Here is a 16,807-nt window from a genome sequence, read left to right on the forward strand (position 1 = left end):
GTAGCGGACAGTGAATGATGGGGATAAAGGTGAGATAGGTGCAGCTTGCCGCATATAAAATACAGGCTAAAATAGGGCTAAACTACTAATGAATTACTGAATCCAATATATGTGCATACAAATTGCAGCAATAACAAATATGACACTGGAATATACGATAGCAATGTGATAGCAATGCATACAATGTAGGAAGCCAGTAATAATAAAATAAAATAACAAAAAAAAAAAAAACTGCAGTAAAAGGCAATGACTAGTCCATGATGGCCGCTGAGTAGAGAGAGAGGTCAGTCTAAAATGGCCGCCAGATAGGGGGTCTGGAGACGGTAGTCCTTTTTTGTTGTTATTGCTTGAGAGCAAGGAAGGGAAGTTCCAGGTTCCGTTTGAGCAAGCCCAGATCCTAGCTAGATATGAGGTAGCGATCGTTGCATCACAGGTGAAGGAAAGGTGACATGAGTGCCAGTTACGGAGAAAGTGCAAAATACGATTAGAGATAGCCTAAGGAGTCCAGTTCTTAGTACATATGGTGCAAAAAATGACTAGTCCAAGATGGTCGCCGAAGAGCCATTCTAATATGGCCGATCAGAGAGGGGAGATAGAGACATTAGTCCTCTGTCTGTTGTTATTACTTAGGGAACAGGGGAGATGCATTCCCTTTTCTGTTTGAGCAATCCCCGCCCCCAGCTTGCTGGGCGAGAGTCTTATCTCTATTCCTGGAGGACTTGTGTGGAGGAGTTAAGTTAAGGAGCCTCGTGGGCAGCAGCAGTACCAGAGGGGATTTATAGCTACAGTTTTATGGCCCCAGCCATTTTGAACAATGGATGTGATTTAAAAAGGACGTGGTTTAAGAATGAGGGCCAGCGAGTGGAGTGAAGGGGAAATAAATACCTTATGAATATACTGCTCACAAAGCATGTTGAGATACCAAGAAAATGCTTAAAAAACTCCAGGGGAATGTCCTGTGGGAATCCTTCTTTTTGCTCTTTTTTCTCTTCTCTCCTCGCTGTCTTCCTTTCCTACTCATCCTCTCTTTACTCGTTCTCTTCTCTCCTCTCCTTTCTGTTTCCTCCCCTATCCCCTTCTCCGCATTTGATAGTGATACATATGTTGTATTGCCTTGGTAGAGGTTTTTTTATTTGAATGGAATCTATAGCTATCACAGGCTATTGTTCATTATGTATATATCTTATCTTGATTTACCTATCAATTTTAGCCCTTTTTGCATATCTCTATTGCATCAATTGTATCACTTGTATTGCATTTTATATTTATTGTTCTTACCATTATTCTCATCAATAAAATTTTCTTGAAATCAAAAAAAACTCCAGGGGAATGGCATCAGGGCCTGCAGCTTTTCCAGAAGCTAAAGACAACAATGACAGCTCAATCTCCTCTCAAGTAATAGGCAGATCCAGCTTCTCCCTCTCCTGTGTAGATAGAATACCATTCAAAGCCAATTCAGTAAATTGAGTTATCCGGTCTGTGCAATCTCCTGCCATATCCTCAGCATATAGTTTTGAGTAAAAGTCACAGAACACTTTAAGTGTGTCAACTGTATTATTGACAGTCCCCCCTGCAGTATTATTAATGTTATCAATACTAGCAAACACAGCTTTCTGCCTCGCCCTCTTGGCCAAATGTTTTCCTGAATTTTCTCCTACTTCGTAAACCTCCGTTCGGAAAGCTGCAAGTTGCTGGGCAAACTTTGAAGCAAATCCTTGATGGATCTTGACCTTATGAGCCAATAGCTCCTTAATGATATTATCTGTAGCTAAGCCCTTGTTACAAGCCTGCATGAGGTGAATCTCTAACAGTCTCAATTTATTAATCTCTGCTTCCTCTTTATTTCGAGTCTCCCTCTGTTTTTTTATTGAATAGCTCAAGGTTTCTCCTCGAACCCCACACTTAAATGTATCCCAAACTACCTCTGCCGAAGCGGATCCCCTGTTATTAACAAAAAATTCAGGAATCCAAGTATTCATATGCTCAACGTAGGATACATCGAACAGGAGCTTACGATCAAAAGACCACGTCCGGGGGCTAAATAGAATATTTAAGTCAAAACTAAAAATAATAGGATTGTGATCCGATATAATTTTAGGTAACACCCTATATTCCATTTGAGCCAGTTCATTAAATAAAGTCCTAGCAACAAAAAAATAATCCAACCTAAAGTGTCTTTGATGGGGGGCAGAGAAAAAGGTGCAGCCATAAGTTCCCCCCTTCTCTCATACCCCACATCTATCAATCGATATTCTTGAACAATCCCCTTAACTACCTTAAATACATTCTTTTTTCTCCCTGCATATGCAATATTTCCACAGATTTCAAATGTTTCATCCAAATGCAGGTTGAGGTCCCCACATAATATTAACCAAGGTGACCATAAAGCTAGCTCCACACTTAATTGATGCAAAACTGTGGGGTCATCAGCAGTAGAGGCATAAACTGAGCAAATAGTAATGGTCGAGCTCCCAAGTTTAAGCTCAGCAATAACCCATCGTCCCAATGGGTCTTCTTTAGCTCTCTTAACTTCCCCCAACCCAAACCTCTTTAAAATGGCCACCCCCCTTATCGTAGAGCTTTGACGAGAACACCCCACAATCTCCAATCCAAGATCCTTGAGCCATCCTTTGTTTGTCCAAGAAACATGGGTCTCCTGTATACATATTAAATCTGCCCGCATAGCTTTAAACACCTGAGCCGTTATACCCCTTTTTCTTTTGTCATTTAAGCCACAAACATTAATGGAGCAAATCGAGAATTTATCCATTTTCTTGTATTGGTACAATTCTGCAATTAAACTTACATTTACAATAACAGAAAATTTCCAAATTTGGCACCAACCACACAAAAATCCAAAACACCAAAACTGAACATCCTTCAGCTGTACTTCCTTGCACCCAACATAACACCCTTTCCCACCCACACCCCCCCCGCAAACCACCCCACCCAGCCCACCCTCCTCCCAGAACCCCACCACCGGAAGCTTAAGGGCAAATGCCCTCATTGATGGAAAGTGAGTATAAACTATGTGATTCTACCCGAACCAACCAGACCCATATTGTACCTTACCCCCAACAATCCTAAAAGAGGAAACCATATAAACCACAAAAAGCATGAGGAAAGTGTATGACCCTTATCCTATCTCTGCTACATTGCATCTAAAAATTGTTGTGCTTTGACCTCGGACACAAAAAAAATAGTTTTCCCCTTGTGCACCACCTTGAGTTTTGCAGGGTTTAGTAAAAATACTTGCCCCCCCTTAGACTGGATTGGTGCCATTAGCGGTTTAAGCCTCCAGCGTTGCTGCACTGTTGCCGGGCAAAAATCAGGACGTACAAAGAACTCATGCCCCAATCCCTTTCTAGTCTTTAAAGGTCTAGCTAAGTCATACAAGATCTCACGAAGCAAGTAGTTTTGTAAGCATATGAGAATAGCTCTTGGGTTCTTATTTTCAGCCCCCTGATCACGTTTTTGATTAAAAGGAAAGCGATGAGCTCTTATAATTTCTTTATCCCAGACCCATCCTTGGAGATCTGGAAAAGCGTCAGAGAACAAGTCCACAACAAAACGGCGAGTGGCTCTTCCCTCCGATTGTTCAGCAATCCCCAATATGCGCAAATTATTGCGCCGTGCGCGATTCTCCAGGTCGGTCAGTTTCCAGTCAGTATCTTGTCTAGTATTCTCCAAGTCCTTAATTGACTTTTTCTGTGTGGAGAGTTCATCTTCCACGGCAGAAATCCGAACCTCGGTCTCCTGTACTCTTGAAATAGTTTCATTACTGGATTTAGCTAAGCGACGAACGACATTCTGCAGTTTACGGACAGCTCCTTGGGTATGGAGCCCTTCTGCCTTGGTCTCCTCTCTATGCGCCATAATTATTCTTTACATCGAGGTTTGCAAATTATAGATAGATTTTAGTATAATTTCCTCATCTCCCTCCAAAAATTCAAGGAATTCAGCCTGAGTTTCAGATGCCGCTCCAGCCCCTTCCCACTGCGGTTGGTCTATCACACCTAGATTATCACCTGCAAGGGGGTTCTGTACCTGCGCGACCCTACGAACTGTGTTAGGAGTTCCCTCATTCACCAGATATTCGGGACCAGGAAATTCTTCCTCGGAGGTTTAATTACAGTCGTCAGCCCAGTCTTTTGAAAACTAATGACCTTCATTAATCACCTCCTAAACAATCTCACCGTCAGATCCTAGCGAGACATCGGACATGGAGTAAAATTGGCCCCCCGATTCAATGGATTCGGCATCATTTGTAGTTAAGACTACTCCATCTTTCTCTCTAGTGCCCCCTTCATTGACCCTTGGCGAGACTCTGACCTCCCCCACCGCTTGACAGAGTTCAGCTAAGTCTTTATCAATGTCTTTTTCAAGGGGGGGGGGGAGGCCCTCCATCCCCGGTTGTAGACAAAATTGAATTTGTAGGAGTCAGTAAGAGATTGGCACCCCTGTTTTTAGATACAGCACCAGACGGGTCAGCAGCTCCTTGCACATTTCCTTGAATGAGACCTCGAGGTGTCTGAGTAGTACTCTTAGATGAAGTAGCTATATTCTTCTTTTTAAATAAATCAGGTATTACTGGCTCCTTAATGACCTCATTCTGCTGACGAGCTCGAGTCTCAGGAATAGCTCTATTGAGCGAGTTAAGCTCGGTCGCTGGCGTTACTCCAGTATTTTCCACATTGTTAAGCGTCGTACTAGCCGGATTAGCAGAGTTAGTAACAGCTTTTGTTTTTGTCCCTCTGCCTTTAGGCGCCATAATTATCGCGTAGATTGTTACAGGGCTGAATAAATTGGTAGAATGCAAACAAGTAGCTGTATTAAATGCCCTTATACTGGCCAGAGTAAATTATTCATTAAGTTATAACGGTGCCTGGTAACAATAAATCACAATATCAGTCAATTTCACAAACAGCTTACTGCTATTGATAATGTCCCGAACATTCGTGCCTTCAGTGAAGAAAATAGGAGCAGACCTGCTCGACTACCGCAGATGCTTAGAGATTAGCAACAATGTATCCACTCCCGGGCTTTCGTCTCGCCTCCCAGTCACACACCTCTCACAGCTGCTCCGTAACTGCTCTGACCTCTACCGGAATGTAGGCTTTCCACGTCCTCCACTACTGCCTTGTAACCTTGCAGTTCTCTGAGCCGAACGCCTGCAATCCAGCGTCTTCCACCTTCTGCACGCCTCCACTCTCTCAGGCCCTCCGCCTTCCACCGGGACCGGGACTCTCCACGACTTTCGTTAGCTCTCCGTAGCTCCGCAGCTACGACATCTAAATGGAACATTGGCACCCCATTCCTCATCACATACTGCACACAGATTGAAGAGAGACTTGGCTTTTGTTAACATCACTGCTTGGCCTGTTCTGAATGGGATTGTATGGGATGCTGTTAAATTTCAAATCCATGGACGCACTGAGATTATAAATGTCCCTAATGTGCTTAGAGTTAACATGGGGGATGTAGTTAAACAAAACATACGTTCTGATGATTGGGATGGTCAAGCCGTAGAGGCATTGTTTTCGGATTTGAAATATTATGCTGCCTTTGATGCTGAAGATTTGTATTTAGAATCTGCTAATTATGGTGATTTAGTTTGTTTCCAACATTTTGGTAACCACTACCTACATAAAACTAATTCCAGGAGGAGTACTGTAAATTATACACAGTGGGAGCATTGCCCAGCTCCTTTGCGAGGCAGTTCAAGTACCTTTTTGAAAAAATACACTTATTTTACTGACTTTAATCAGTCCAATCCCGCTTCATTTTATTTTAGAATGACAGAAAAGTCCAGGTCCAAGGTTCGACTTACCGATACTAAGTTATTGTACTCGAAGTCCTTTCTAGACCAGTTAGCTGTTGGAGGCTACGAGTTATGGAAGGAAACAGTTGACCTTAAATCTGTTTGGGGTTCTAAAAATTGGCAGGCACAAGGCACTGAGGCTTTGCACCGTGCATGTCTCATCCCGAATCATATGTTGTTTTTGAATTCTACTATTTCACAGACAACATGCTTTGGATTGGCTACTTCTAAAAAAATTAAATACTCCTTCCTTCCCTGATTTGGAAGAATATTCAGGTTGGGGTAATACTACAAAATTTTCGATCAGAGAGTTGCAAACTCTATTGCTGAATTCGTCCTTTAACATATCCAGTTTGGATCCCAAGGGTTGGTTGCTGTGGCACAGAAGTGCCGACTCGTGCCAACATCGTTTTCTGGGTTTAGCTGATGGCTTTACACAGGTCAGGGTCGATCCCCGTTTTGAGAGTGACCATTCTGTAACCACTTATTCAGTAGGCAAATTATGTCAGAAATGGCTCAAACATTCTACCTTGGCGTCAGTTAAACTGCATTTATCTAAACTGACTGACGATGTTGATCTGAATGATTTCATAAAAGGCCCGGCTAGAGGTAGATCTAAAAGATGGATATATGCAGTTTATAATGAAATCTGGAAAACATCACAGATTGAGGCGGCTACCCGCCTTAGGGCTATTGATCAAGCTAATTTAGAAAAAGTGCTTGCAGTTGTGGATAATAGCATTAACACGCTTTCTGCCTGCATTTACACATTGGATAATATTGTGTCATCTGTTGTTGATATTGTGCAAGATGATGTGTCTGTATTATACCATGGTCAAAATCAATTGCGTTCTATTATGCAGTTTGCGTGGACCCTGCAGACGCTTAAGGCCGGGAAAGTGCCTTGGAATTACATGAATACCTCTTCTCTTCTCTTTTTGCCCCGTTTAATTTGACTGATAAGCAACGTTTGCTTTCAATGAGAGATGCGTCTTTTTCCATGTTACACATTGAACGATTAGAGTCTTTACCATTCTCTGTGACAGAGGCCACTACTGCAACGTGGCTTATCCACGGATTAATAACTTTACCATTTGCTCTTTTCGAATTTAAAACTTGTATGAAGTATTTTGCCATTGGTAGATCCGAGCCTCTTGGTAGCTCCTATCTACATGAAGCCTGGTCGCTTCCTTTTACATACAGATGCCTTAGGGAGGGCAAGGAAGTTTATCTGAAAGGTGAAGAGTGCACCGAAACACCAGATCACTCATTAATGTGTAGACATATTCAATTACACGGCTCTTGTAATCAAGAAAAGCCTAATTTAGCCTGTGTTTTGAAAGGTACCCCCATTCCCGCTATCGCCCCCACATTCACATTACTGGCAAACGGCAGTTATTTACTTTTAAATAATGAGGATTGCTGTGGGTTAATAAAAGGCATTGCTTATATCATTACAGTCAGTGAACGTATGGTTTGCTGTAAAAATGTGTTGTATCCACCCACGCATGGAAACTTGGATGTTTCCATCTGGCCGAGGATTCCGACCTTGAAAGCAGAGTTCAATAAGATGAGTCGCATAAGAGCTCTATTGTCCCAAAAAGAAGTTGCCCTGACATCTGCTCGTGAAACATTTGTCCTTCACGTAGCTAACACCCGCACAGAGGTGCATGCTTTATTAAATACTGACCTACCATTGCATTTCGGTGAGCTGATTCATACAATCTTTAACGCTTCCTCCACAATGGGGCTGGCGCACTTTTTTAAAGTAGTTAGAAGTGGTCTTGTGACTTCATTTCAAAAGACATTTGGAGTCATTCCTGCTTTCTTCCATTCAATCTTTTTCAGCCTATTTGGTGGATTTCCGTTTTACTGGCGCTGGCTGCAGGCGTTCTGGGGCTATTTTGTTTTATTAAAAATGGATGCACATCCTGTGTTCCAAGACGAGCTGTCACGGCTGGCAATGTTTCGCAACAGGATGCTTGAATACTATGGCACGCTGCCACTCGCCACCTTAAGTGCAGCTTATGGATTATCATTTCGATTTTCCTATTTCACATGTGTCCAGCCTGTCTTTCATTGCCTGAGTTGCGATTTCGACTGGGATTTTAATCGACTCATGAGCTCCTTAGTTGCTCATGAGTTGCTTTGTTCTGACGGAGGGATTATGGCCTTTGCAGCAATGCATTGAATACTGGGTAGTTGGAATATATTCGCACCGGCTCAAGATTTCTTGGCACACAGCTTCATCGAGAACCCACCGAGTTGTCCTCTGATGGTGCTAGAGGCTCCGGTAATTGAAGAGCATGTATGTTCTTTCCCACTATTGAATTGGATGGCTGAATTATTTTCGGATGATAACAGTGACTTCCTTTTGGAAGCTGTTGCTGCTTATTTTGCATATTCAGTGCTAGGCTGAGATCTATCGGTGCCTTTGTTGACATTGGATTTCTTCATTATTTTTTTTTAAGCTATGCAAAAACTTTTTAAGCCCTGGACCTATTGGCTTTGATTAAAGCGAACACTAAATTGTCATGATGGTGAGATTTTGGTTTTTTTGGGTGACAAAAATATTTTTTCTCACTTTCTCAAATTTGAACTGACTACCGTTCTTGAACTCTGCATTTCAAAAATGAGCCCCTTATCTTATCTTATCCTTGCTCGGATCATGGGAGGGTATCGTATAGATATGCTTTACCTATATTCTGTGTTAAGTTAGCATGAGCTTATTAGGAGTTTTAACGCTATTTTACCTTTCTGCTGCTTCTGCACACGACACATAACTGTTACTTTAGCTTTGAGCAAGTAGAGTGTTTTGATTCACACGAGAATAATATGTTGTCACTCTGATATCAGCCTTGCTTGGTGAGCTGTGTCTGTACAGTGAGTGCTAAAGCCTTCAAGGATATCTCGACACAGTTGTTGTGAGGTCTGATCTTCGCACGTTCCTAGACATAACATACATGCAGCTGCGGCCAAATTCTGGCTTTAGGCGCGTTTTAGATTGCTTTGCACAGAGCATACACTCACACTTGATGGTGCTTCGCATGCAGAGAGCTGGTGGAAGATGATGTGATCCCTTACCACTAGGATCTGAGGTATGGGGCCGCTCTGCTAAAACCCAAAGAGACCTTCTTAGATATAATATAATATACTAGCTAGGGAGGGTGAGAATTAGGTGTTGTTTAACCTTCTTCGCTTTAGCATTTTAACATGCTTTCACCTTTTGTATTCTATGGACTAGTAACTATGCTGATTACTTTGTTTCTTATAATATGTTTGCTTGTACTAGCTAAGATACTGCGCTTGAGAACACTGCATTAGAAAATAAACATTTCAAATGTGCACGCGTCCTCATTTACTCGTTGTTCTGGATTGAAATGATTGTATAACGAAAGAGTGTTCATGTGTTCCATGTTACCTGGAGGTGTTCTAAGTCCATGTTCTGGTTTGTCTAAACATTGGGAGTTTGTAATAACCAATGAGACACTGTAGCTAGTCTGGTAGGGGATTTTGGGTACTAAGGTGAGTTTTGGCACACCCTAATTCACTAAGGTTCCAAGTCTCTATGCACAGTTCTGTATGAGAACGGAATCCCTGCGACAGGGTGGGAGCGAGGTGAAGCACAATGTTCAGTCCCAGTCATCTTGATGATGGGGGGGACCCCTACAATCAGGGCTAGATCTATCCCCCACCCATAATAGAGGGGGTAGCCACCCCTGGTAAGCTGCCCATTGGCCCTACCTGCTACTCTCTTAAAACGCCACCTAACTAATTTAGGGAGCTCCCCCAGACCGGACCTCGAGATCTGCGTCAACCTAATAAGAAAGAAGACAACTTGCAGCAGAAGCCAGAAGAGGACAACTGCCTTGGCCCCAGCCCTACCGGCATGTCTTCAGCTTTGACAACCCTGCGACCTTTATTGCAACAACGATCTCAAAAGCCCCTGGGATGTCTGCGGTCATCAATAAAGACTCCAATCTCCCGAAGACAGCGGACCTATCCAGAAGAAGACGACTTCAAAGACTCCGGATCCAGGGAGAGCCGCGTCCCCAGCCCACTCTGCACCCAACCCCACTCCCAATCCCAATCCCCGGCCCGAGTCTAAGTGGCTCACCTATGAAGTGAATTCTACCCGGCGAGTCTGACCTCGTATCCAGAGTTGGCAGACCTATCCTGCCCTCCACAACTGCACTGTAGTGTGAATCCCGAGGCTCCCCGCAACCAGCACCGTTAAGACTTTGACATCCAAAGGCACCCCTGCACTCGAAGCCCCTGGGCCTTGGTGAGCTGAACAGATGATGCATCCACATCCCTACTTATCTCTGCTGTCGCTGCTCTCCCTCCTGCAACCTCCAGTGCCATGCCTGCAGCCTCTTTACCGTCAAGAAGATCCTCATTGAAAAGCACTGGACGCCCAATGTCGAATTTGCACCTAGCCGCCCCTGTGCCGCTGGTGTTGCATGTTTGGTGCTGCTTCATGGCCCCCCTGCTTAACTCAACCACCAAAGCTTGGCCCCTGCAACCAATCTACTTACCTGCAAGCAGTGGGGCTCCAGGCAACCCGTCTCCATTGGAAAGAATTGGGTTGAACTCCGATTTTGACTTCTGGACCTGGCCGCCACTGTGCCGCTGGTGGTGCAGTTTTGGTATTTACCTGGCCCATGTCTCTTGCTGACCTTTGGCTACAAAGATTGGATTTGTATTCCGATACTCATCGGTTTAACCACAATATTGTTTTCCCCATAGGATAACATTGGACAGTTTGAAAAAGTTTCTAAGAGCAGATTTTTGAAAGTGAGTGTCTGAAAAGTTTCAGCGCTCCTTCCATCATCTCCTTGTGTTTGCTTTGTTCGCCCTAAGTTGGCAGGGTATGCCAATGGATTCAAGTTAGCCTGGCTGATGAAGAGTGTTACCCAGAAACAGGTCCTGCGCTCAGTCCATCATCTCCTTGTGTTTGCTTTGTTCGCCTTAAGTTGGACAGTTTAAAAAAGTTTCTTAGTGCCGATTTTTGAAAGTGAAAAGAATGTTTAATTAAAAAAGCACTTACCCTCTGACGAAGACCTGGGTCTTAAAATAAAGTACAAACTAAGAATAATGTTATAAAATTTATCTGGATCTCCTTCTTGAGTCGTGTGTCCATTATTGATCATGTGTGTGCACTCCTCTGTGTTAAGCCTAAGGCTGCTCGCCCACACTACCACTAATAGAGAACACTTTGGGTTTTGCAGTGAGCCCTGTGAACTTTTGGGGAACCCCTGGACTCTGTGCAGGATATTACCACCTAGCGGTAAAATCATATACGGAGCCAGCTTCCTACAGTGTCAATGCCTCAGGCAAATCAGAGACATTGTGATGGTTACGCAAGGAGAGCTAACATCCACTTAGTCTGCAGTTCTTCATGCTGGGTAACTGCACCATAAGCCCCAACACAAGTGCACAGAAACAACATCAAAGGGAGAAATAACCTACCAAAAGTGAAAATACAAGGCTTTGGTTACAAAGGAGCCTCCAAGATACATCTTCAGATTCAGGCAGAGCAGTCTGAAAGTTTAAGGCATGCTGAAACCATTGAGGGAAAAATGAAGAATGCACCTTACTTCCCAAGCCCTCATTGTGCTGTGTAAACTGTCAAGACATTATTTCAGTTACCACCAAAATGATGCACGGTCACAGAAATGAGAAAAGAACGGAGCATAACAGAAAAAAACAGAAAGGAGTGAAAGAAGACGCACCCACACTTGCATACAGATGTCAGGTATAAGGGAAATCGCAAAACAAGTGCACAGAAAGCATTTCAGAGTAACAATTCCCTCTTAATTTTTTTCTTTAATCTTGGACATTCAGAAAACCACCATACCAGGCTACGTTGGGTTCTCATCTCTTTTATCTTCAATTTTCGCAGATCTTCTAGGGAGAATTCCACTATCGGTCGCTGCACTCCGAGAAAGCAACAAAAGAAAGCAGATCATTTTCAACTCATAAAAGGCACTAATTTGAAGAGATCCTAGCACAGGCATGTGAAATAGTACACAATATCTAACTTTTTCCACAGAGTAACTGAAATTGCAGAATGCACATAAAACTGCACTGCGTAAGGTTATCTACGAGCAAGAACCAGGATACATAAACGGAACTGAGACAAATCTAAGCAGAAACGTTGTTTTAAGGGATTCTCAAATAGCAAAAGTCCTATACAGTCGTAGGCGAGCAGTGCGGCTTCATCAAAAATGTTATTTGGAATAAAAGCTTGTTTGAGCCTAAAACACAGGAAAGGGTGATGATAACCACTCTATTTTAGCATTGACAACAATTTGGAAATTTAAAATCAAAATTAAAATCTTAACATAAACCCATTAGTAAGAAGGCCTTTACTTGCCCAACATCTAAACGCATACCCCACGTCTCACCTTCTGTGGTCCAAACAGGTCTGGGTTGTTATTGACATGTCGAAGAGCTGCCAGAGCGTGCTCATGATCATGGAACTCCACAAATGCATAGCCCAGGGACTGCCCTTTGGAATTCCCAGCAAGACCTTTAAGGTCCCGCATCACCCGACACTGCAAGTAATGAGAGATACAGATAGCAGGATTATGAGCCATGCAAGCTGTACTACGGCAAGTATGCGAGGACTTACCTAGAGTTTGTGGAAAACAGCATACACAAAGACTAACATGAGTATCAGAGTGTCCCTATTTGACACAGAACATGACACACCAGGTCATATGATGCACCTTACCAGCTTGGGAGCTGTGGTGGTAAGACACCACTACAAGTAATAATCCCACAGAAGGGAAATCAATGAGTTGGGCAGGTATTGCCTTCAATGTTCTTCACTGACTTCTACCAGCCACAAATCCAGAATACTACATTTTCAGTGTTCCTCATCAATGTGATTACTTACATGGGCTTTAAAATTGAGTGAGGTTTTCAGAAACACAAAATCTCACCTTAAGAGCAGACCTAAAAGGACCAAAGGGGTGTTCTATGTTTTCATGTGTGTATTATGCCATTTCCACCCATTTTAGTCACTACATTATTAATTTGAAAATTAATGGACTGATCTCTGAATAGTTGCACTGTACATCTGAGAGAGCGTGTTTAATAAGCGAAAAATGAGCCTTGCATTTACACCAGCAATGCAGGATGCTGTTCATCTAGATACAGATTGTACTGGATATGTTAAACCTATGATTTCTCTGCAATTAATATATCACTGTTTGAACTTATGTTTATCATTGGTCTTATCATGAGGCCATGAAATTATGTAAAGTAAATAGGAATATTTTCCTGTGGATGAAGAATTAGGCGAGAAAGTAAGGAAATAGTCGGACAATGTGGAAATCCAAAATTGCTATTGGGAGCAAGGATGCGTGTGTTCTGACAGTGATGGAATACTGGGTAGCCTTTTTATATCATCCTTGTCATATATTGTTTGATTTTAATTAGTCAGACACAAGATTTTAAATGAACTGTTTTCAGTTCACGAGTATAGAGAGCTTGAACCTCACTTTTAAAGATGGAGGAATAGCAACTAGAAAAGTCACCTTCAATGATGTGTTGTAGAACTACCATGAGCAATTGTTTGAAAAGGATGATGTGGTCGTTTTAGAACCAAAAAGGACCAGCTCCCAAGCAGGACTACGTTTTTGAACAGCCACTGTGGCTACTAAGGCAGTAGAAATAGGTCTGGGTACACCACTGATAGAGAAAGTCAGGTGCAAGAATAGTTTTCTTCACCCTGTGTTGTTTCAATTTAACAATCAACTAAGCGAGGAACAGAACTCGCAAATAAATACACAGATTGGCTCCGGTTTGTCATCTTGTCATCCGTCACCCACTAAGACTTTAATGAGAGGGCTGTGTGGAATAATGTAAAGATGAAGAAATGTTTAGGTAGCAACCACAATGCAGAAAAATCTTGTTTGTTAAGAACCATCCTAGAGCCCTGTACAATAATTAAAATACATTAAGAACTTTTCTGTTATCAGCAAAAATGAAAGTGATCGAAATGTTAACAAGTGGAGGTGCTAAAAATGTTATGGGATACTAATAGACTTCGGTTGGGCAGACGAACCAATGCTAGTTATGTGGTAATTGTGAACCCAAAGTTACTAGCAAAATATATTTTCACCTTTGAAAGAGTTGTAGATATGAAGATATCATTACTCCATGTTTTTCAAAATAGTACATTGTCTTGGTATGATCGGTCTCAATACAGATGTTTGATCAAAGAAAATAGAACAACCATTCAATTTAGCCGTATAGCCCGCCGTAGCTGGCTGTACCAGCTATTAAAAGCCCGCTCCAGCGTTAAAGGCACGAGCTGAAGGCGAGGGACTTTAACAAGGGAGCTGAACTTTAATAGTCGGTATAGCCCAGCTACGAAGGGCAACAAGGCTATTAGAACATTCTGCCACTAAAGGGCAGAATGTTGCAACAAAAAAAACAAAGGCCTCTCGGAGTTCAAGGGGTTTAAATTCCCTTGGGCTCCGAGAGGCCTTTGAAAACAAACATTGGAATGTTGCTTTGCGGGCCTTTACCGGCCCGTAAAAGCATGGAGCACTCGATTGTCTTCAATGGAGCTTCCAACATTCCAATGTTCTAATAAATAATAGTTTACCCTGAGCCCTAGACTGTGTAACATTTTGGATGTAGTGTGTATATATAATACATTTGATTTAGAGGAGAGTGCGCCGTACTCAATCAGTTAGTCAAGAAAGGGTAGCCAAAGATTTACTGATGAATAACAAGGCTGCTACTACTGCAGCCATGCACACAAATAAAAGCATGAGAGGCACAGTGTAGGAGAGTAGGGTCTGCTTTCCTATGGTCACCCCATTTTTTTGCTTCACTGGTTTTCGACTTAATGTAGCTGTGGGCCTGCTAATCAGACCCACAGCCCTGCTGTTCTCTCTCTAAATTTCACACCATGTACTTTAGGTACATCACCAATTGGGATTTGGGTCACTCTTATGAGTCCCTGTACAGTGTACCCAGGTACCCAGGGCATAGGTGCACCCGAGGCCTACCAGGGGCTGCAGCATATCTTTTGCCACCCCTGGCTAGCCATCCAAACTGACAACTGGCTGATCACTCTGCTGGGGCAAGGTCGTGTAATCACCCCTTACTTAGATATAGTATTCCTTTGTCTAACCTTATATCTGGACACATATACACCTATAAGTCACTCCTATGGCAGGCCTTAACAATCCTGAAGGCAGAGTGTTTGGTTTTATGTGAGATGGTGCTCTAGCATGAGCTGAGCCTGTCTGCAGCTTTCGGAACCATGTCCTTATAGCTGTTCTAGGATATTGCCATACCATATACTCTTAAGTGCATTATGTACCTCGCGGTCAGATGCTAGCTTTGGTTTGGCTTTATCAAAACATGTCGTGTAAGGTGTCATATGCTTTGGAATACTACCCCCTCGCCAGTCCTGGCGACAGGGGTAGCATTCCACCCTTCTAGATGGAGAAGAAATGTTACTTCCATTAATCCCGGTTAAAGTTAACCAGAGCCTCAGCATTACAAAATGGATGCTGCTGCCACAGACACAAGTCTGACCTCCTGCTGCTGGGAGTCCTTCCAGCGAGGGAGGCTTGGAAAATAGGTTTCCTGTCACAGGGAGGTGCTAGCACCACCCAAGACAGTTAGTGTATTTGGGCAGGGAGGGCTGAATGAAATGAGACACTGCCTGGGGCACACAAGGTGTCCCATGCAATGTCCAGTTCAAACCGGTGCTGGGGCACTCCAGCCCCAGCTCTGGCGCGAAACTGGACAAAGGGAAAGGGGTGTAACCACCCCCTTCTTGGGTCCCACCCATAGGAGGGACCTAGCAGGTAATCCAGCCCCTAGATTTGGTATATATGTAGGAGCTCTGTCCTTAGACTTTAGATATATCCTGGCTGAAACTCCGATACGAAACTCTGGACCTTCGACATCCTACTCGACGTAGAAGACTGAAGAATCTCCCTTGTGGTCAAGGAGTGACCACCCTGTGCAAGCAGGCACCATCAAGCGCTCAACGGTTTGCTTTGTCGTTGCTCCAGCTGGAGCTTGAACACAGAGCTTGACAAGACCCAGACTTCCAGACATCCAACAGCCCGATCCACAGCCACAGCAAAGCTGAGACCCGTGGAGGCGACGAGAGACGTGGGACCGGCCATCTCGGAATGCCAGCGAATTGCTTTCCGTGCAACTCCTGAGGCACCCTCAAAGTTGTGCATTGGGGATTGAGAAGCCCCAGCCCAGAGCACCAACTGCACTAAAGATCACCTCTCCACACTCACCGAGTGCTGCGTGGGGCCCTTTTGCATTTTCCTGCTCGACGCGTCTGTCCGGTCACTTGCCCGTTGGCTAGTGGCCTCTGTGACGACGAAATCTGAAATCTACACCGCTGTTCTGGTTGCCCCAGACTGGCCCCTGCTTCCCTGCGAAGGAGAAGCCCCTCAGTCCTTGCTGGCCTAAGTAAGAAGCCATCTTCGATTCCTGTGTGGGTTGCATTTGCCAAGGCCTGTTGACTCTGAATCGAGAACCGACACCGCCGACAGCGAGAGCCTTTGTGGGACAGTCCTTATCCAGCTCCTGGTCGTCGTCGACACCTCCTGGTCCACGTGGCTGCAGAGACAAGCTTCGCGACATCACCTGATTGCTCCCCGACATCGCCTGGTTCCTTCCTGGTCACTGGCTAGTGACCCAGACTCTGTACCCTCTGCTTTCAGGTACTCTTCATCCTCGATCCACCCTTGGATCCAACCGGACTCTTCTCTCCTGGTCGCCTGCAGCATCTTTTCTCCAAGGCTCCATAGAACTCCACGACGAAACCCGACACACTTTGACACCTATGCACCCGCTTCCTGTGGGTGAGGTAACGCGAGTACTGCGGTGCTCCTGTAAAGATTAACTCTCCTAGTGTCCCAGTTTCAAGTGGTTAGCTTCTAGTCCAGTCGGAAGACTCCTAAACCGCCAACTTTCTAACTTTTA

The 16,807-nt window shown here is 43.8% G+C and overlaps 1 protein-coding gene across 1 annotated transcript in view; it reads right to left on the minus strand.

Annotated features, from left to right (window-relative positions):
- Positions 1 to 16,807, minus strand: part of RBM28 (RNA binding motif protein 28) — a 168,825-nt gene that overhangs the window by 33,620 nt on the left and 118,398 nt on the right. The window contains exons 15-16 of the mRNA XM_078677774.1: positions 12,232 to 12,381; positions 11,682 to 11,756 (exon numbers count right to left, since the gene is read on the minus strand). Of these exons, the coding sequence (XP_078533900.1) occupies positions 11,682 to 11,756; positions 12,232 to 12,381 (225 nt within the window). The remainder of the gene's footprint in view (positions 1 to 11,681; positions 11,757 to 12,231; positions 12,382 to 16,807) is intronic.

This window comes from Lissotriton helveticus, chromosome 1_1 (genome assembly GCF_964261635.1).
Source record: "Lissotriton helveticus chromosome 1_1, aLisHel1.1, whole genome shotgun sequence".
NCBI classification, from domain to species: domain Eukaryota; kingdom Metazoa; phylum Chordata; class Amphibia; order Caudata; family Salamandridae; genus Lissotriton; species Lissotriton helveticus.